The sequence below is a fragment of the Homalodisca vitripennis genome, chromosome X (genome assembly GCF_021130785.1).
Source record: "Homalodisca vitripennis isolate AUS2020 chromosome X, UT_GWSS_2.1, whole genome shotgun sequence".
In the NCBI taxonomy this organism is placed as follows: Eukaryota; Metazoa; Arthropoda; class Insecta; order Hemiptera; family Cicadellidae; genus Homalodisca; species Homalodisca vitripennis.
Window position 1 is genome coordinate 57909224 of NC_060215.1, and position 23218 is coordinate 57932441.

General features: G+C 31.2%; 1 protein-coding gene across 3 annotated transcripts in view; it reads right to left on the minus strand.

Annotated features, from left to right (window-relative positions):
* Positions 1–6103: 6103 nt before the first annotated feature.
* LOC124369037 (RILP-like protein homolog) overlaps positions 6104–23218 on the minus strand; it is a 55639-nt gene continuing 38524 nt past the window's right edge. For 2 of the 3 annotated variants that reach the window (XM_046826717.1, XM_046826716.1), the window contains one exon: positions 6104–21248. In XM_046826717.1, the coding sequence (XP_046682673.1) occupies positions 21128–21248 (121 nt within the window). In that variant the 3' untranslated portion in view covers positions 6104–21127. The remainder of the gene's footprint in view (positions 21249–23218) is intronic. The other variant, XR_006923033.1, reaches the window with a different exon arrangement.

Consider the following 23218-nt stretch of genomic DNA (forward strand, 5'->3'; position numbering starts at 1 on the left):
TACCTCTTGAATTATGGCATATTTCATTCATATTCCCTAGATAATAATTTACAACCCTATTTTTTAATAGTAAAATCCTTATAATTTATCACAAGCCTTTCTTCTCCCTCTTCTTTTCTCACTAAAAAAGCAGGGCTTGATTACTTGCTAGTGATGGGAGAATCAAATATGGTGTATTCAAAAGCACCCTTGTATTCAAATACTTTATCTCCATTGAGTATTTCTAACAGACAAGTTTAGACTTGGCTTACTTCCTTCCCGCAATCCATTGTTTCTTGATTATTTGGAATTGCCCTTACCAAAAAAGTGGAAAAATCCTTTGCCTTTTTGTGCCCCCTACAAACATGTCATACACATGAACTTCAGAAAAAATATATTTGTTTACCTGCTACTTCAATCTCGTCTGAAAGATTCTTTCATACTGTAGGTTTTGTCACCAGTGATCGTACAAATAGATTGAAGCCAAAGCTTTGAAGTAATTTTCTTAACAACTGCCTTCTGGGAAAGCCCGGGTTTAAATTTCAAACATTCTGAACTTTCTCAATTAACAAATGGTTTGGACCAGTAGAATTTTGTTTACCCCTTCTATTTTGGTTTTGAAGGAATGTTTGTTCACTGCTTCTTGGCCATCCAGTCATTCACGTAATGCCCCTTCTCCCTACACTTATAACAAATGACAACTATCTTATTATTAATACTTTTAAAATAATTCAAATATTTGGCCTGTCCATAATTCATGGCGCACCAAAGGAGTGTGGACGAACAGGACCTGACCTCCTTCCAGGAGCATTTTATTTCAAAATAATTGATTTTTTAATAGTCTGTTTCCGACTAAAAAGAACATTGATGTTGGAACTTTGAAATCAGTCATAATCAAATATTGTATATAAACTTAAACTATTTTAATTTATGAAATACTTGGCACCACACATATAATAATTCAAGTTTGTTCAAAACATTAAATGTTTGAATTTCACTAACAAACATTAGCAACTACGAAGGTTAGGTTAGTTCTTACTATTTTTTTATGCTTCTACCTGTACCCAGTACAAAATGTACTCTTTCTGATTTAGAATCATACGTAACAGTTTACTCGTAACAGGAACAACGTTAACCGTGTAATGTACTCGTACTTGTCTAGAATCATACATTATGGAGTATTCTTAAAATGGCACAGTTACTTGTTCAGCTACTGTTACTGCTAAACAAGTCCCATTACTCTGTACCAGGGAGGGTGGTAAATGTGTAAAGTCAAGTATATATATCGTAAATGTACTTGTAACAGTAACCTGTACCGGGTACTTTCGGTTTCCAGTAACTTGTACTCTCGAGATAGATGAGTATCCATTACAAAGTATCTGTTACATGACAGACATGATCTTGTGACAGTAGTGAGTGAGTTGGCCAGCTCTGAGCAGTTCTGTACTGTATTAGTTTGTTATCATTTGTTGTTACTACAAGTACAAGTACTACAAGGTAATGTGGTTTACAAAATTACACGCTCAAGATAATGACTGAGATTTCCATAACGTACCCAGTGCCAAATTTTGTGGACCACCTGGTCAGGAATAAAGTTAGGATGGTACTTAATTTAATAAAAACTTTATTTTCATACTATTCTAAATTCTAAAATTACATAGCCTTCTCAGTTACACTTGTATCTTGTTTAAACATTTGGTCTTAGTCGGATCATAAGTTCCCAGTTAGGAAGTTTCAAAGTTGAAGTTTGATTTAAAAGCGCGGAAATCAGTAATTTTCGTTTTTATCAATATAAAACTGAAACTTTGTGTTAGTAAACAGTTTAATGTATATAAACACACATATTAAGCCAAACTTTTAATATAAATTCCATTATTGTAGCTCTATTAATTAGTTTCTGATCCGAGAGTAGACATCAAGGTTTATCTTTGGTCTTGTTTTGTGATTTAAACTTAACTTTTTTATTCAATATTTTGTTAGTGTTATAATTTAATTTATTTTTATTTAAATACATTTCATAAAAAAACTGTATTTGTTGCAGAATATTATAATTTTTTTGTATAAATCTCTTGATGATTGGTGGTAGAGTGGTTTTACTGTAAACTTTATACATTCTGACATGATCTTTGTCCTCCTTTCATTAGTTCAGAAGTACTATAAGATAACAATTTTAGGATCTAATACTTTAAAAATTTCCTGGACCCCCTCCCTGTTAATCTGGGTGGTTTCCATGCCTGTGACTCATTGGTGTTCCGGATATCCTACAAAGAAGATTGTGAAGGTTCAGAAAACTGCTACCTGAGGCTGTGAAATTGCAGATCATTCAGTCACTGGTGTTGTTGGTGTTCTACTACTGTTTTCCAACTTATGGCAACAGCATTTCAAAAGACAGAGCAAATGGGATTTAAAGAATGCAGAACGCCGCATTGCAGTTCGTCTGGAATGTAAGGAAATTGATCACAACTTAAGAAAACAAGCATATTGTTAAGGTTAATTAAGATCTAAATTAACTCCTCGCCATTTCAAAATTCTTTATGGCTCTCCCAAAATCCACAAACCTAGTATCTCTCTCCGATCTATAATTAGTTATCTTATAATTACCACCTTGCAGGGAATTTTCCAAGTCCTTTTGGATATTTTACCACCATTGGTAGAAAAAACTGATTCTTATCATAAATTCTAGGAATTTTGGAAAGAAGTCAAAATCCCTGAAGTTGGCAAAATTTTGACATTGAAAGTCTATTCACAAATGTATCAGTTCCAGAAACTCTTGAATCATTGAATTACATCTTAAACAAGATCAAACATTAAATGAAAGGACTAAACTTCCTGTGCCAGTAATTATGGAACTGTTAGAACTATGCACTCAATGTAATTATTGTCAGTTGGAGGATAAAATTTACCGTCAAGATGTAGGAGTGGCAATGGGTTATTCACTGTATCCTATTTTTGCCAGTATATTTATGGAGAAATTTGAGCAAAAAGCCTTGGTTTTTAGCTCAGCTCAAACCGAAGATTTGGTAGAGGTATGAGGATGATACCTTTGTTGTTTTTCCTCATGGAGACACTAAATTGAATGAGATTTTTCATCACATTAATAGTATTTCTCCTTCAATCCTCCTTACAATGGAAGTGAAAGTCCACAAGGTTTTTAAAAGAAAACACACAGGAAAATATATAAATTACCAATCAAACCATCAAAACTCTGTCAAAAAGGAGTGGCCTACTTCAGTACAAGACAATTAAACATAAAATTTCTCGTGGTCGTATATTAATGGAAATGTCACATCTCCAAAATCTCAGAACTTCTTTGGCTACCAGAGAAAAAACGGGCGAAAAGAATCTAACTATTAAGTACAAAAATGGATTACTTGTAATAGTGAACAAGGCAAGGTTTTTATCACCAGAATGTCAACTGAATGAGAAGTAAGTTACAAAAGTTAAATTCATCTGTAAGCATATCAGACTCTCGACTGTATTGTCCTTACTGAAACTAATCTATCTGAAGATGTTAAGGATTCTGAAATTATTACAAACAATGATAATATATAAAGGGTTTTCTTCTTCTATTGAATAAATAATGTCTCATGGGCGTTCAAGGATGAGGTCATTGTTGTTGGTGATTTTAGTCTAACAGGAATCAATTGGGACAACCCTGTTTTCTCCATAAAAAAGCCCAATACGGAGTCACAGTATGGTTTTAAGAAGTTCATCTAGAATGAACCAATAATAAAAAAAGGCCACTCTTATCCCCTTATTTTTTTCTGCCATCTTGTTTCTGCTGTGATTGCCATTTACTACTAGCCTCTATACCATTATTTACAGAATTATTTTTTAATAATTAACAGACCTGTACTCAGACAGGTTATTTTGGACAATTTTACTGGGGCCTGGGCCTTCAGTTGGGCTCCACCACATATCTATTTAAATGGACCATATCAACGAATGCTGTGGTGGAAGGGCATGACAGGGTCCGCCGAATATCTTTTCCAGGGCCTGCAAAAGCTGAGTATGGCCCTGATATTAGAGTTTAGTTTTATTTTAGCATTAGTTTGCATGGAATAGACACAACATGGCTATTGTCATTGTGACAACATCCCACGATGTCTGGTATGATTTGTTTATTTCAACCTTGATTGTAATGTGCTAGGTTAGTCATTCACCTGAGGAAGAGATCAGATTGCACATCTCAAAATGTAGTGTTACTGATTATTTTGTATCACTGAACAATAGCAAATATTCGTAAAAAGCCTGTTTCATAGAAGATTAGTCACAAAAGTATTCCCAAGAAAAAGGAATGATTAGGAAGTGTAACACCTAACATATTGAGTCATCATCTTTGTTTACAGATTGTTATCTTATCAGATATGGTTCAATAATGCACCTCTTACAATACAACTAAGGACAGGTCTTGCCTTCATTTTTAGCTTTATGAGGAAAGGAAATAAGGCAATAATTACTAGTAAAATATGTTTATTTGATACATTGTCATGCAACAAGGAATTTTGTTAATACATTTTTATTTAGATTCACAACATTTTAGAATCAAACAGTGCTTGTGAGTAGCCAACTATACTGAATATAAGAGCTGACAAGCACAACAGCACATATTATTACAAGAGCTTTACAGGTAGCCATTAATACTGGATACAAGATTGGATGGATAGAACAGGAAAATTTGCTTAAGGTTAAAATCTGCACACATTAACTATGCATATGCATGCATCAACCTTATTAATAGATGATTGAGCATTCTGACAAATTAGTCTCAGTATTTTTTGTTGAAAATGTTATGCGTTGTTCTCAATTGATCATTCTTGTTGCTGGATTTGATGTCCTCCCTAACTTGCATTTGCAGTAGTCTGAACTGTGTAGTTTTATGCAACAATAGTGTCAATTTTCCATTAACACTCAATATCATGTAGCAATCTATGTTTGGGTGTATTACAGGAACAATATGACTTATAACCTTAAAGTTAATAGAAATTCTAGATTCTCTCCAAGTTTGATCTAAAACAGTTTTTGGTCACAATTAAAGTTACTTAAATAATTAGTATTTTTATAAAAATTATTTAAGTAACTTTAATTCATAAAAATATCTATCAAAATATTATTGATATGAGTACGAATTAATATTTTGACTACTTACCAGAGCAAATATTATTATTTCAAATTTTTAATTGATATTTTATCTTTGCAATATATTTAAGAAAAAACCGCATGTAATTACAACAAACTGTTTGAAAGTTATGATGAACTTTTGAATATTAACTGAATATGGTAAACAAATTTGATTTTTTTTATATGTTGCCTAAAGGGATGCCTGCAACTTAAAAAAAAAGAATTTCGCTTTCCAAAGAATGTGTACTGTCTCCGGGCATAAAATGACCTATTAATGTACTATCTGCATACAATTGTTTTACTGGACAAGTCTCAAAAAGGTTTAAGAACTGCGAACATCGGTGTGTCAATAATTTTATTTACATTAAACTTGCGCTAAACTATTGGGATTAGAACTTCAAGTAGAATCAGCAGTCAATTTTTTAAAATTTGAAGTCTGATTCCAAGAATCTGGATTCTACTGTCATTAATAATAGGAGAAGTTGTTTTGTTCTGAGTATTCAAATCTATTCACCCATTTCACTAAGTTTTAGTCCACAGTTTCCAAAAAAGGATATTTAACAAAAATTTTTTTAAAGGCTCCAATACTCAAGATGATGGATACAGCTACTGCTTGCACTTGCTTTCATAAGAATTCATACCCAGTCAAATACACACTAAAAATACAGCTCACCAATGCTAAAACTTTAGTATGAGCATGTGGAATGAAGTAATGAGTATTTGATTCTTGCCTATAAAAGTGTTTTAATATCATTATAGGGCCTTGCTAAACACCACTTTACAGTCTGTCTCACAAAGTAGTCCATTAAAAACAGCATTAAGCATATATAAAAAAAACTTAGTGTTAACTTATGCTTAACAATAAAGATAAATTATCCTTCACCAGCACTCATCAGGTAAATCTGATAATACAAAAAATTATTAAATGTACTAAAGGTTGGTCTAAACACAGTAGTAGAAATGTTTTAATGACATATAAGGAAGGAAAGAAAGTCTGTCTGAGTTAAGTGAAACAATATTTATTTTAACTTTGTTTCTTGTTCTCACCTATCAAATAGCACAAACAAATTTACTTTTTCGAACTAAATTGTTTTCAATTAGATTTCTGGCTACATCTTGATATAATTTCTTATCCTACAATCACAAAACCTTCACAAGCAACATGGTGAAAAATTCTCTCAAAATACTAACTTACCTGTTGGCACTAAAAAATCACAATATAATCTTAAATTCTAATACGTTCTTTATTTTGATTTTAAAATTTATTATTTTTATACATAACAGACTGGCTCAAAAGTTATGTAGCTTGTACACATAATAGCCAACACATATGGTATTATTTTTGTACAACTTAGTGATAATAAACAATTTAACTTATATAACTAATGGTAACATAACTCAAATACAAAGACTCAAGAAAAGCTTAATGAACACCAGAACAAAGATTAACATTTTCATATAAGATTTGTGGCATATTCTAATTGAGAGAGCAATCAATTAAAAATTATGCATGGGCCAATAAGTTTTGTAGCTTTTGATTCTTTAAACCAAGGTAACTTTGGTTTTAAGATCATTTATATATGAGTATGAGTAATTAATTACATTTTTAACACCGTAGATATTATGTTAATTGAGTTTAAGTTTTGTAATGTGGGTTTTGTAATGTTCCCTTTTCAAAAATATTATTTTTTGTTCATGTCATATTTTTTAACCAAATACAAATAAATCTCATCATCATCATGTGTACAGTGGCCAGGTGTGGATGTCTCTCACTACATAACAGAGTAAGATATAAAAAACAAAGTGTTCTTGTTTATCTCTGTGAGTATGTCCTCATTAAGTTTTATCCTGAAAGTTTAAATAGCTTGGCAGCCTTCTTGGTCATTGGGGCTGCTGGTTTCCGACTGTAGCAGACTTATTGGCAACCTCCGGCTTCTTCCCTTCTTTCGTGTTGTCCGGTGCTTTCTCGACAGTTTCACCAATGGTGGACTTGGCTCCTTCAGCAAAGGATTTAATCAAAAGCTTGAACACCACCGTGATGACGCGTTTTCAATTTAGCTGGGTGAGAGCACAAGGTGGTACGGCCAATCTGAGGTACTTTTTGACAGACAGAGCCAGTTTTTCAGTGTCCACTTATAGATTTCCACCTTGTAGTTGACCATGATGAACTACTTGATCGCCTGCAGACTAGCTGTTGCCCTTTTTCAGGTTCTTGATGGCTGTCATGTTCTTCTTTTCAAGATCACCATGTCCTACATCAGAATGTGAGCTGGCTTGAAGCTGGAATTCTTACTGCCATCCATTTTCTTTCCCTTTTACAGTGTGGGAACAGCTGGCACTGGTGCTGTAGTAGTGGAATCGGCCATATTCAATATTTCAATACCAGGGTGATTAAATATCAGACTCCTATACCACAGCTCCAGTACACACAACTTCTACGTCAAAGAAGGTGAAGACAGCAGGAAGCTCTGCACCAAACCAGTTCACCATCCAATTTCAGACATAGCAGCCATCAACGACCTGAAAGAGTGCAGGAGCAGGCAATTAAGAAGTACATCATGGTCAAGTACAAGGTGGAAGCCAAGCAACTGGCTCCGTTTATCAGAAAGTACCTCAAATCGGCTGTAGCATCCAATGCTCTCACACAGCTGAAAGACAAGGGTGCCATCGGCTCGTTAAGGTTGTTCGTTAAAATCCCTACAAAGGAGCTAAGTCCACCAGCAGTAAATCCATCAAGAAGGCCATAAAGAAAGCCCCGACCTAAAAAAATAAAAAGAGAGAAGAAGTTTGCCAAAACACCTGCCGCAGCGAAAAAGCCAGCTGTCGCTACCAAGAAGGCTACCTAGCACAAATCTTCCAGTAAGGAAAAGTACATCACCAAGCCACCAAAAAAGACGCACAAGTCACACAGATAAAACTCATTGACCTTCAAACTAATAGCTATGTGTTCTTTTTATGTTATCAAGGGAAGTAGAGAAGAATCAATCCAAATAAGGATCACCTGCGTAATTTGTGACCTTATTATTCTTCTTGTGAATAATAGGCTAAGGCTGCTTTCATGTCTTCTCTTTCCGAGCAACTGCTTGCACTAGTTCATTCATCTCCTTGCCTCAAAATTTTCATGTTATCTTTTAAAGTCCAATCTATCTTAAATATTTTATTGCTACTTTACATTGTCATGTTGTCTTCCGGAAAGGAGGGCTTGAGAGGTCCATGACCCCTCAATCCATTATTATTATTATTATTATTGGCAAAAATGAATGCAACAGAAATAAGGTTAACTGATTTGACTCAGGGGGTGATTAATATTGATCATATATGGAATTACTCTTTTGAGGATTTAGCACACACAAAAATCAAAACAACGTAAAAGAGTGATGCCATATAATTCAAAGGAAATTAAATCAAATAATAAAATTTTGTAAAAATATTTCTTTATTATTAACCACTATTATTCATTTATAATTTCTTATTACTGTGTAATTTCATTTTTTGGGAGATATGTAGAAATCTATTAAGTTACTCCAATAACAAAAACATATTCATTACACAAACACGAATAAACGTATCTTGCACTGGATAATTTGACTAAACCAGGCCTGATCACAGAAATATATCCATCTGTATTAATGGATCTGAGAATAATTTGTCCAAAATGTAAAGTTTACACTTCCTAAACCGATCAAGGTTTAAACTATTAAACTAAATTTTAATACAATATTTGGATTTAAAGCAACAATATTTAGTTGAAGCTCTATAACACTTTGATTTATATATGGACCTGTAACTTATATCACTATTTGTTTCACTGATATGTTTACAAGTATTATTGATATATCAGTACGTTTTTATAGAACATTGTAACATAATTTCTTCTCTAATTTTATGATTTTAACATATTTATTAGAGACATGCAATGTAGACATTTACATTCTACTAATACCATAATAGACTGGTTACCTCGAAGTAAATCTTAAGGTATAAGTAAGTTCCTTCACAAAGATTGGCGACATAAAGTAACAGTACTGTTGTTTTCTCTTAATAAAACAAAAAAACTTGTATATGATAGTTAGCTCCTATTATAAACACTTAAACATAATTGCCATTTTAATATATAAATACTTTCATTGTAACAATCATGAAAGAATCCAATTGAAATTCAATACCCAAATTTATATTAACACTGTGAGACACACAAAGCAGGGATTCCCTGTCAGAGTACGTAGTTAATGGAGGGTGAACTCTAGGGCATTATCCCTCTACTCCTCCTACACACCATTGTATTTTTAGTTGACTAATACTCATCACTTCAAGTAATTAATTAAAACATTTTTATGTATATTGGCTTTTTGATTATTGAGAATATTGACAAAACAATATTGAGGTTCATGAGTTGAGGAGGTATAAAGCTTCTTGTATGAAAAAATTGAACTAAATTAGGTTCTATTTAACTGCTCTTTCCCATACAAAAAGAATGCAAGTGTTTGGCCATTTCATTATTTCAGTCTATTCATCTTCACATCATTAGCTATATGGCACAAGCCCAACGTTTTGTCACTCTAATGTCATTGAATAATTGGATCATCTAATTTACTACTTTGATATTACGAAATACCCACTTTAATTATTCAAAACATTAAAGAATAAGTTAATGAAAATTTAAGTGGGTGATAACTTCAGGTGTCTAAGACGAATGTTTCAAAGACTAAAATTCCAAAAAGAACATTAACACTTCAGTGTTGCACTTTGAGTGCTCAGTTATGTATATCACTCCTGCATCGTTTCTGACAAACCAAGACACAATTCATAGTTATAACATTTATATTAATATATTTAAATTATTAGGCCTTACATAGAAGCTACCATACATCAAAGAAACAAATATACTAGATCTATTTGAAAAGTGAATGCTATTTTCATACAAATCTCTACATCACAGCAGTCAGCACCTCTTGTGTGCGTACTAAACACATTACACGCTTTTGCAAGAAGCAAGCTTTGTCTACACTTATTACTGGTTTATTGAAATAACTGAGGTAGTAAAACTGTGGAAATTAGGAATCTGCTGAGAATCACCAGCAGGAAAGTGAATTATAGAGATCAAATAATGGATAGAAAATGGGTTATCCCTTCAAGACTCACAGTTAAAATTTACTTAAGCCCTAACTGATAGCCGATAACACTGACCAATTGGAAACCAATTATCAGTTTATCTAATCCATTGTAAACTGATAGACACGGCACAGTCATTGGTCAATTTCCCACCATAATCTGGCATTAACCACCTAAGTAATATGAATTAATTGGCAGTAGTGTACTGCCCATTTATATTTCATTTTCTATAGTTCATATGCGTAATATTGTTTGTTATGAGCTGACAGATATGTAAAGGCCATGTGGCATACAGTGGACTGGCAACCCCCAAGTGAACCATTTATGTACAGTGTTAGTTGTTATTACGCCTTTAGTCTCAGCAGACCACTAAGTGTGGCATTAACTGATCTCTAGCACACCTCAGGTGAAATTACAGGTAGTTGTCCTCTAAGCTCGGCAGGACACACCTGGGAACTGGTTGTATTCGGAGTCTCCACTCAGTGACTGCTCAAACATGTATGTCACTCTGATTCAGATTTAAATGTCAGTATTTGAGCTTTGATGCTTTAAATTACTGGGATTTAAAAGCATTTCTTAAATACTTACAATGTCTACTAGCTTTAAGTTTAAAATTGTATTCATACTTTTCTCATAAACATACAAAGTAGTATGATTTAAGCTATAGTTTTACTTAATACATTTATAGGATACACATAACAGCAACTGTGTCACTAGCACTCAGATTTACAAACAACTCTAAACAATGTTTGCTATGGTATGTATTTCAAATAGTGGAAATATGAGTTTAGTTCCTTATTTGTCTGAGAGAGTACATAACGTTACAGCCATACCTGGATAAGGATTAAATTTTATAACTGCATAATAAAGTGGGTCACTCAATGTGGGTCACTAAATATGGCCCACTGAGCTGAAAGACCGTAAATTTCTCATCCTAATTAAATAAAATTGCCATGGCACCAATTGTGGCCCCGATCTGAGAGAACAATCGCATAAGTTGAGTACCAGTTTCTAAAAGTTAAAGTATTTTTGTTGTAATTATTAGTTGTGTGACTTTTAAAATTATTTTATATGTTTCTACAGCTTATAACACATAATATTAATTGTGTGGTATAGACTTTTAAACAAATTCAAACTTTTGCAATTTGAAGCCAAAAACCAGTATCATTCTAAAAACCTGCAATTATTCACCCTTCACTATGATAAATTTGCATGTATTTTGGTAATAATATAATGAAATGATAAATCTAATTAATTATCATAACATTTATTAAAATTTTAAGTTAAAGATTATTTTACCAGGCTAAGTTAGAAAGTAGCCACACTCGTTTTTGTTTCACTTTGTTTTCTTAGCAATGGCCGCTATACCCATAAGAACAGGTAATTATCATTTTATTAGTAATGAGAAACAATCCTCATATTTAATTTAGTAAGAACATTATATTTATAAACCCAGCTTTCAGAGCCCCATCATATTCTCTTACCACTCAATTAAACAAATCTTGCTGTCAATTAATTTTGGCAGAGTTAAAAAGCCAAAAATAAAACCATATCCATAGAAATTAATTTTTACTGATTTTACTAAAAATTAAATATTTTATTCAAATATAAAAGAGTATTGTTTCATAACTAACTCTGTTTGTTTCTCATGTACTAGGGAGATCTTGACAAAGCTGTGTGTAGCCGACAGGAGAGATGCCAAAAGCTATGATCTACAGTAGTTACTAAATACTGTATATAGTATTCATTCATATTTTCCCAACGATTGGTTGTAACTTATATGCCTTTTAACTAAACAATTATTTATGTGATATGAACAACTCACACTAAGCCTATAACAAATGAGTAAGTAATTTTGTCTAATCTCACACATCCTAATTTAACAACACACATATTGTGGATTAGCACAAGGTAAATTCACTACAAATACAATATAAAAGGCCTGATAAACAAATAAACATTGTACAAAAATAATACATTCTTGATGAGAGATTATTACTCTTATTTATAAAACTTGACCGTTGGCACCAGGACTAGTACAAACAGAGAACAAAATACTTCTTTACTTAACCATGATATTAGAAATAGGTAAATTTGGATAAAACCTGGATTTTATCATAAAACTCAGTTAGATTTACCTGTTATTATTCAATTTCAATTGTTTAACTAAAATTTTTAACAATAGGCTACCATTATATAATACTTTGTTTAATACTGATTTTTACAGTGGAAATAAATTCCTGAATATACAACTAGACAATACATTTAACCTTATCTATAAATATGCTGGTACAGAGGTTTAATCCATTGAGGAAGCAATATTTTTCACTCTACTACACATTAGCAGCATTAATAAAATAACAGTTTTTAAGTTTTAGTTAAACTGTAGTGACTTGTTCTTTTATTAAACAAAAAAGTAAATTAATTAAGTTAAAGTAAAAAATTTGTTTTTTTATTTCCTTAAACTTATTATCTAAGAAATATTTTGTCGAAACTTGAAAGCAAAGTATTTTTTTAAATAGGATATAAGTTTGAAGAAAGATTTTTATATTAAGAAAATGGAAATCTTTATATATAAAATAGTTTAATTAATTTCTTGTCAAACATAAACATGATTCAATACAAAACAAACCACTGACTGTACACAAACAAACAAGATTAGCCTGTTGATCATAAAGAACAAAAAAATCAGAGCCACAACTATGAATATCTGGCAACATAATTTCAGTCTGTAACAAAAACAAACAATATGTTCTTTGAAAAAAGCCAGTTTCATCTTTTAACTCTTGGTCAAAACATAGCAGTATGAGTTTAGTTCATCAGTCTTACTCAATGGATTAATTTGTGTCTAGAGTGAGATACAAATTATAAATACCTACATAAAAATAAAACTTTACTGAATATTCATCAAAGTTAGTAATCATTCAATATTAATATCATGTTACTATGAGGCACATTTTTTAAGTAAGGGCCTTTTTCTGTTTTACTCTTGCAGTTTCCTTGTGCACAGCAAGGAGTGTGTGTCACTTCCCGTCATTAAACACCAACAACCAGGTGGCAGTTCTGCAGCTAACCCATATGCTTTGTCATGTGTCTTAAAATATTCTTTATTGAATGACCCACCAATTGTTTGATACGGTTAATGAATTACGGTTTTTGGATGGTATGTAACGTGCCAACTACATTCACCATCAAATTTGTGAGAAGTATCGATCCCAATGCCATCGATCCCAATCCCATCGATCAAGGAAAAGTGTCAAAATAGATCAGAAAGCTTAAAAACAGCAATCAAAATGTTCATGGCCATTTGATGTCCAAGTGATCAATAGAGGCTACCAGTAATCACAGATACTCCACCTTTTTCAGCAATTCAACCAATTGAAGCACTACAACAATAATGCAAAAAAGAGAATGGCTGTGAAATGTTTCTGGATAGGCAACAAGTTTCTATGAAGAGGATTTTTACAATTTATTTGTAAGGTATGAAAAGTTTCTAAAAACACAAGGTAACTAAGTGAATAATGAAGATATTTAGTAATCAATAATCAGTCTAAAATTGGTTTGGAAATAAGATTTTTCTTTTGTTTTATTAAATAAAATGGTCCTTACTTAAAAAAGACACCCCATGTAATAAACATAAGATTTTAGGTTACAATATTTCCATGAGTTTGATTAGTTTGCATTATTTTTATTAATAATATATTCATTATGAAGACGTGACTATACTAAACTCTGCATTCCAGTAATATCCAGGTTACTAAGATCGTCAGAACACACTATACAAAAATTTGCTTAAAAATATTATTGCAACATTGGTTAATTTACTGTACCTCAAAGAAAATATTAATTTCTGACCTTGAGACATTAGGCACTAAAACCCGGTGATACTCCAAAGTCAAGACAATTCACAAGAAAGGAAGGAAGTTATAATGTATGAGAATGAAAGAAAGATATGTATGAAGCCTACTTTTCCTTTCTTATTTATTAAGTGAATTACATGTTTGCTACATATTTTTCCCTATTTGTTTTTATTTCTTATAAACAACTAGTTTTACCACTAATGATTTGACACAATATATGAGTGGTAATTTAGCTTATAAAATGTATCAGTAACACATCAAAAATCTAAATAATCTTGACTAGAGGACAGCTACATTCAAGTTTTACTAGAATAATGGAAGTTACTTTATGAAAACTAGCCTTAAATAATAAAAAAAACTATATGGCGTCTCTTATTATTTTGTGAGGTAATTATTTGATTATTTATTCATTGGTATACAGGTTGTTTTAAAAGTTACAAAAAGATTTGAGAGGACTATATATTTTTAAATTGCTAAACTAGGAGTTTGCAACTGTTTTCAAAGTATACAATCAAATACAAAAAGTATACATCAATTTGTGTTAACACACCGTACATAGTATGCTATTATACCAAGTCGGGTTGCTGTATACTTCCTTTATCAGAAGTAGAGACACGTTACAAGTATACATAATGTTCGCTTACACTGAAGTCCCTAAAAAGAATTCATCAATGTGGTCTTTGTAAATCATTACTGAATTAAATATTTCAATAACTGATTATTCTTTTTCAACACTCTATACACAGTTTTGTTTTTACGCATATTTTGTATCCATGGTGTAATAAAAGAAGTATTGGCCATTTGCTGTGACATCATCTTGGGTAGCAGGCTACACGTGGCTTATTAGATAATATCTCACATATATTCTCTAATTTTGTAGTCTCTCACTATAACTGCACTAAAGAATTTTTTGGTTAATGACATTTTTATATAATAACGCAACAATATTTTTAAGACATCTCAATTCTTTAAATATACCAATGGATAAGATTATATAGAAAAAGATCTAATGATTTATAGAAGATCTAATGTTCTATAAATGAAATTAAAATATACCAAATTGTTCAAAATTAAACACTCTAAAATTTATTCTAAGCTTATTTCTGGATGGCATGTCATCTAGGTATGGTTAGTTTTGTTAGGAATGTAAACAATCCAGGGACAGATTATGCCGTACAATATATTGTATAGCATACTTTATATTTTCTGATTGATTATTTACTATAGTTTAAACTCTAATACAAAAATAAAATACTTTCTTTAACGATGATTTTGATTTAAGTAATTTTAACTTCATAATACGTCACAGTTTTATGGTGTTTACCAAACACTTTAAAGTTGTTTTATTTCATATGTGATGTGTGATTACCAAAAAATTCATGATATTCGTATGTGATTTGAAAAGCAATAACAAAACACAGTTCTTCTACTGTTAGATTCCAATGATTGAAAAAGCAAAACTAACTGGTTGTTGAATGATAACCTCATAATCAGTATAACAAAAAAGCATTCCATTCCAACCAGAAAGAATGGTCTTTAATCTTTCACTTCCATATGTGTTAACTCATACAATCACTGAAAGCTGAAGTTGTGACAGAAAAAGGCTACAGTCTTATTATGAAGTGGCATTTCAAACTGTCATATAGTTAATGATAATACTTAAAACTAGGGATGGGTCAATTCTGATACTCGATATCACAATACCTTGCTTTTTAGGGGTATCAACAATTCTCAATACTGTGGCTCTTTTTACTTGATTCCAATACCAATATTTTATTACAAAAATCTGAATAAAATCACCAGAAATACTTATACATGAGAATTAAGGTTACGATTGGAAAGTCACTACTTCATAATAGTGAAGTACTAATACGATCATGGTGATGTGTAGAAGCTGAATCTTGAAATAAGTCTACAACAGCAAGATCGCCAGTACACAAATTCCCGTAAATCGTGTTATTATCGTAAATTGTGTACAAATAAACATACATACATACAATAATTACCATAATTTAAAAAATAATATTTTGTTCACAGTTCGTATTCTCATATAATTAAGACTAAGCATCACTGCGATTCTGTTGCATCTACTCATGGACAAGAGCTGTGTGGCAGTGCAAAAATACCGATTGCTAAAATGTATTGTTATTGTACTTCCTGTATAACAAAATATAGACAAATAACCAAATCAACAAGTTATAGTAATTTTGTAAGTAATATTGGATTTCAGTTTTTATTTTCTTTATCAGATATGTATGTGCATCATCGTGCGTCTGTTGCATTTATGTGGGCAGGACATAACCTGATCAGAAGGATATTCCTCTTCACAGAGTGTGTTCTTTTACTGTCTCTAAGGCAAAGAAGAGGAATATCCTTTCAGTCTGGTATAGGTAAGCCTGCTCTTCCTATTTTATACAAATTCTTTAGCTATTCATTTATTTGTTATTAATAATAACTGTATCAAGAATGCTGACCTAATTTTGGTATCGGTATTGAAATAGAATTTTTCAGCCTATTACTACTTAAAATGTTACATGCAATCGGACTTTATGTTTTATAATAAATCAAATTTTAATACATTGGATTATATGTTGTTAACACACGCTTTCGTATATTGTGTATAGATTGTATGTTTATGTCTATCAAAAAAGGTAATGCTAAATATAAGAAAATATATAAAACTCTATGTGAAACAGGTGTTTATTGTTGCCATCACCAATTACCATTTTAAAAATCAATTTGCCTCTAAAATTGAAAAAACATTCAATTACATTGGACTATATATTTTTAAAAGTAAATTATGGAATGAACGTTCTTACTATATTTATGAATAAACCTTATTTTTAACACGGATTAGATAAAATTAATATGTGAGATTATGTCTTCCACTGCTATGAAGATGTTTTCAACTCAAATCATGAATATCCATTTAGTGCAGTTGCAGTAAAAGTCTAGATAAACAGATTAACCAAGGTAGTGTCACGCACAAATCTACTCAAAAACTTATGTCCTCATATCTCGTACATTTATTTTATATCATTGCACCATTTTTTGAGCTTAAAGGTACCAGCCTTAATACATTTGTTGTATTTTTTTACCAAGATTACAAATGAAGATAAGTAAATATTCATACGGGATATATTAATTTAATAGTTTATTTCTACAGAGCACATAATTTGCAAATTTTTGTTACTATAATCTTAAAAATGTAAGCACATTAAACAAAGGTTTTATCACAAGAACTTAGCATTTATGAAATAAAAGAAATATTTCAAAATGTGGTATATGACTAGAACTTACAACAAATTTAAAATGCTAAATTTACGTGAAGAACAAACAAGAAATGGTATTCACATCATGTTAATACCACTTATAAGACAAGGCAGGGGTGCTAAATATGACATCATACTTGAGTTTGATCAATAAGGAATTCCAGGGATGAACATCAATGCATAATGACAATAATCTAAACACTGACATCACAAAATCAGTACAAAATGGTGAATTGAAGAATTTAGAATTGAAATTGGCCCAGTATTAGGTTTTAGCAGAACGCCACTAAACCTCAAATAAACATAATGTGATCATATGATCAAATAAAAATCAACTTATTTACATATAATCACTAGAGCCCCCAGTGGTGATGCTGGGGGGTTTGCCTGTCACATTTAAGTTTTTCAGCAGTCCACAGCTGTTGTACCCCAGTGAGGGGGGGAGGCGCTTGTCATAGAATTTGGCTGTGGAGAACCCGAATATTTCTCATGAAGGTGAGACTAGTCAAAAGGGGAAGATGGAAACAGCTCTCTTGGTGAATCCCAACCAAGTAGAGAGAGCTTCTTAAACATCCCAGCTCTACTGTAAATAGTTTTATGTCTTTCTGGTGATATAAGACAATAAAACATAAACTTATTATGTTTATGTTCATTATATATGTGTTGTAAACTTGTACAAAGAGACAGGAAATATAATCACCGCTTCATTCATTCATTCAATGAGCCTTACATGCAAGCACATAAGTGTGTTTGATTGAGTTAATAGCACATTCATGACATCAGAGCCTCAAGCCTTACCTTCTAGACGGTATTAATCAAAAAATTAGTACCGTCTAGAAGGCAAGGCTTGAGGCTCTGATGTCATAATTATATGTTAAAAAATAAAATAGAATGTGTTGATACAGGCTAGAGGGCATCTAATTAAATCTTCATATAGTAAAATCACACCAATAAAAAGGGCCGGAAAGGATTATTTAACAAATTCGCAATATTACTCAAAATACAAATACATTATGCATCGATGTTTTATTATTTTTAACAATATAGTTTTGTATATATTAACTTATTTAGTTCAACTATTGTAAAAAAATAAAACCTGTGTCTAATGAATAGACAGAATAAGTACATTAATTTGGCTATATGACACCCGACCATACTGGCACAATCAGTATGAGCAATAAAGTAACACAAATTCCTAAACAATTAAAATAAACCTTCCACAACACTCATGCTACTAATTTATTTAATTTAATTGCTTGTTAACTGTGAAGTAATAAACGTCCATCTTAAATGCTTCAATAATATTTATGTTAAAAAAAATACTTTCAAATTACATTCTAAAACCAATTTTATACACTATAATAAATTAATATACAGTAAAAATAAGGTTAACAAATATTAATAAAAACTAGCTTAATTACATATATTACATAAAAAGCTCCTAAAAATTACATTGAATCATGTAGCTCAAAACTCAAGTGCATTTGAGTAGTTTTATTCTGAAAGTGCATGATGAAAAGAGCACCGCTTTATTAAAGTTCTGCTACTCAAAAGAAATCACTTACAAGCTAGTATAGTATATTTACAAATATTAATATTTAAAACATAATTAAAATAATACTCACTATGGAAAAAGGACTTTGTTTACTAAACAGTCTCATTAGTTTATTAAATTATGGAATGGAATTCATACTAGCCTTTCTTAAATGTCACAATTTAAAGATTTGCATGTACACATTTCACTGCTACTGTTATTATAATTTTACCCCACTTTGAATTAATATCGTAGTCAACTAGCATTTATGAAACTGCCAATGGGCACATGGTGGTCTCTTATATCACACAACTACTGATTTAATTTGATTTATTTTGCTGGTTGGCCTTTTACTTTTCGCTTACATTTACTTGTTCAGGTGAGTGTATGAAACAATGGTGTAGTCTGACTTATTGTCTTTTAACAGAAGTAAGAGCGAAGTCTTTCTCATAGGCATCTCAGAGAACAGGAGTCTTTTCCATCGCAAGTTTCCCTTTGAAAAAATTATTTTGATTATAGTTTTTAAATTTGTAGTAATAAACTTCCATGAAGAACAATAACTTGGACATTTGATACGTAGTATGGAAAAAAGAATAAAGAAATATCAGGAAAACTAAAAACCCAATATGATACCTGTGGGGCGAACATATACTACTTACAAATTTTGTGTATAATATTGTAAAGATGAGGAATCACAAAGTGACGAGTGAAGGATGATATTTCACAAAGTGACGAGTGAAGGATGATATTTAAAATAATAAATATTAAATAACATTATTTGAAACTAAATTCAGTATGCATAACATATGGATTCCTGATTTTGTTCTCTCTAATTTATATTTTTATTATTATTATTATTACATTTAAATTTTTGTGATTTTCTACCCATGTTTATCATAATTACAATATTTTATTTTATTGAATATTACTTTATTTAACTCTCTATTGAACTCAATAATTACATTATTGCTGTTATTTTTAATTGTTATTTACAATATTTAATTTGAATATTCTTTGAATTGTAATAATTCTTTATTAACTCTCTCAAAATATATTACTAAGCAAGGAAAATGTTGTTTGGTCAGCATATAAGAGATGTTCTTTGTTATTTCAAATTATTTCTAAAAGCGTGGTCAAAAAGACTGCAAGCATTCACTGGCATTACAGGTTCCATGCGCCCATTGGTGATTTAAATACAATAGAGGCTAATTAATACAATTTGTATTCGTACACATTATCTGGTAGTCATCAATATCCAACAATGTAAGATACCATAATAAGTGTGTTTGATTCAGGAACAGGAAATACTTTGCTTTTGTCAGATGATTAGTTTAGTATGATTATTTATTATTTGCTGAGTTTTGGCTTAGAATCTAGCTTTCAAAGGGACTCAATAGAAGCCAGACTGAAATACACTTTGAAATAAACTGCAAGGAATGCGATAAATCCTCGTTGACATGATGGGACTCTAATGTATGAATTTACACTTGGTTATAAAATTTTACTCCAAATCTTATATCTTTACAAGATTCATATTTTTTCATTTATTTGGAAAAATATCTGGCTGAACTTTTAAAACTGCCAAATGTTTTATTTTATCTGGTGAATTCCACAAAGAACCAATTAATCAAATACTGATTAGTTTTAACATTTCTTTGTCATTGGCATGGATCAGAAAAAGAAATCAAACATTTTTAATGATATAGTCTAGTTATTAGAACACAAAAATAATGAATAATATGTGTAAATTTTTAAAACAATAATAAAGGCATTGTTAGAAACAATTTTTGGTTTATACAATTTATATGAAATTTAAACTGTAAAACTTGTTGAACTGCTTTACATTTTGATCTTTAAGTTATTTTAAAAGTTAACTGTAGGATTTGTTGTTATCAAACCTTTTAAAGTTTCCACTTGTATATTATTTTAAATTGTGCAATTATCTCCAAATAAGCACAGCAGGATATAAATGACTTCTGCCTATAATGCAGATAAAATTATACACTATGTTGTTAAATTAGGCTTTTAGTGCACATACAAAAATATTACTAATTATTTTGGCTGTGACATTATATCACATCCACAATATTACATTATTGGATATTTGGGCCCTTTAAATATATTAATGGTATACTTGTTAAAATATCGCATAACAAATATTATACTATTAAATAATTTCACTATTACTATACAAGATAATACATATTCTTTAAATATAAATAAACATAAATAAGAGCTGGATCATGAATTCAAACAACAGCTTCAACTGAAGAGCTGCCAGCCAAAGCTATCTTTGACAGAGAGGACAGACTGCGCTTTGGACTGCTTCCAAGGAAAGTAATGTTGGATTCACTGAACAGTTTTCGAAAACTGAAACAAATGACAAACATCATTTAAAAATGATATTTTTACTGTAAATTCTAAAAACAAAAATGCCTGGAATTGAATTAAAAATGAAACTATTTGTAGCAAATATTATGCAGAGATAAACCAATTCACTTTTAATGATTATTTTATTAACAGTTTATAGAATTAATAATAAAAAGTTAGCAGACATTTTACAGTCTGCCATAGATTCTTTAGGCATGTAAATAAATAGCAAAGCAAATCAAATAATAGGTTAGCAATTTTCAAAATGGAAAATGAGCTTTATCCTTCAAGATACCTACCCATAGCATTTGCAATATTCAAAAAATAATAATTTCCTCTGTTAGAAACAGTTTTTGTACTTAATCTAAAAGTTGAATACAATAAGTAAAGTTGAAAGTATAATAAATTTTGAAAATGTATTACTAACTGGCTTATCTAAGGTGTTTGATTGCATTTTGCAAAGCCTTCAATACAAAAGCTTTACTGTTATGGTGTAGATTTTAAAGAATTTAGTTTTTGCGTCTCACATAAGTGATAGGAAACAAATAATTGTCAAGTGTGATTGTCAATCTGCAGTAATATATATTAGGTAATAATTTTAAATACTGACAAAATATTAAGAAAGGATAACAATAAATTTATGAATACACTAAAAAATTCCATATTTTAAAATCTAAAAACCAAAGCCTGAGTGTTTATTAAATGAGAAACTGAATTACAGTTCCCACCCAATTTTTAACACCTTGATAAAGCATGATAAGAACAATGACTAGAAGACAGGGCAAGAACACAGCAAAGTTTAAGTGATTACAGGAGAGAGCAGAAAGTGCAAATGCTTGAACAGTTATTACGTATTGGTCACCACATACTGTAACACACTCGGTTTTGTAGGTCTACTATGTGTTGTGTTTGTTTATCCAATCAGTTTTTTTTTCTCTAAGGAGAAGAAGCTTAGAAATTGCACAAAGTCCTAAAAGAACCTTTGCGTTGCTTCCGGAGTGACAGGATATTCTGGATGGGTAAGGTTAGGGGTAGGGCCGCCTCCTGTCAACATCCATGAGGAAGAATTTAGGGTATTAATCTAAGTCATGTCTCCTTGGAAGAAGGGGAAGCCAACTCTGAACCAGCCTCTCCAGTCAAAGCAGATAGGAGATGGCGCACCCTTATGTCTAGGCTAGCAAGAATATTTTATACTTAGGGAGTTAGACTAGACCTATCGATCTACCCTTGCACTCCAGAATCTCAACATTTGCGGTTAGTGTACCACTCCAGGACATCCATAGGGTTGCCCAGATTTAAGTGACACATCGGTTGTTTGCTCTACCCAGTATGAGTTCAACTAGAAGATACAAATCAGCCAGAAGTGAACCCTCGTGAAAACATTGATTAGATGTATAATTATGTGTTGTATTTTTGGTTTTAAATGTTATTTGATAATGTCATGAAAAATAAATAACCTGGTAAAGTACTGATGATGATCACACTGTGACCAAAACCAGTCATGAATAGATTGACATAGTTGAAGACAAAGTGATGAGTAAACAGTTTTTTTAATTTTAGTATGAGAAATATTTAATAAGTTACATTTAAATGCACAGCTACCCTGTATCAATAAATTTAAGTCTGTTTAATTAAATAGTTACAATTAAGAGCTTATTACTCTGTTGACGAGTTCCTCAACCGTAATATTAGAAATTTAAGTTTTACAAATTCTGAAGACAAACTGCTTTGTATCTTTATAATTTAGGTGTTGGTAGTATTTCTATCTGTTCTTGTCTTTAATTATTTACATTTCTTTGGCATTATGTATATGCAGACTAGAAGTTTTTCATCCTACTACTGGCAGAAATAAAGATTCTCACAAGAAAGACGCTACAGAAATCACTGAATAAATGGCTGACTTTAAAACCCTTCTACACACTGGAATAATACCTGCACTGGGCAGAATTTTTAAAAAGAAACCTTGCATT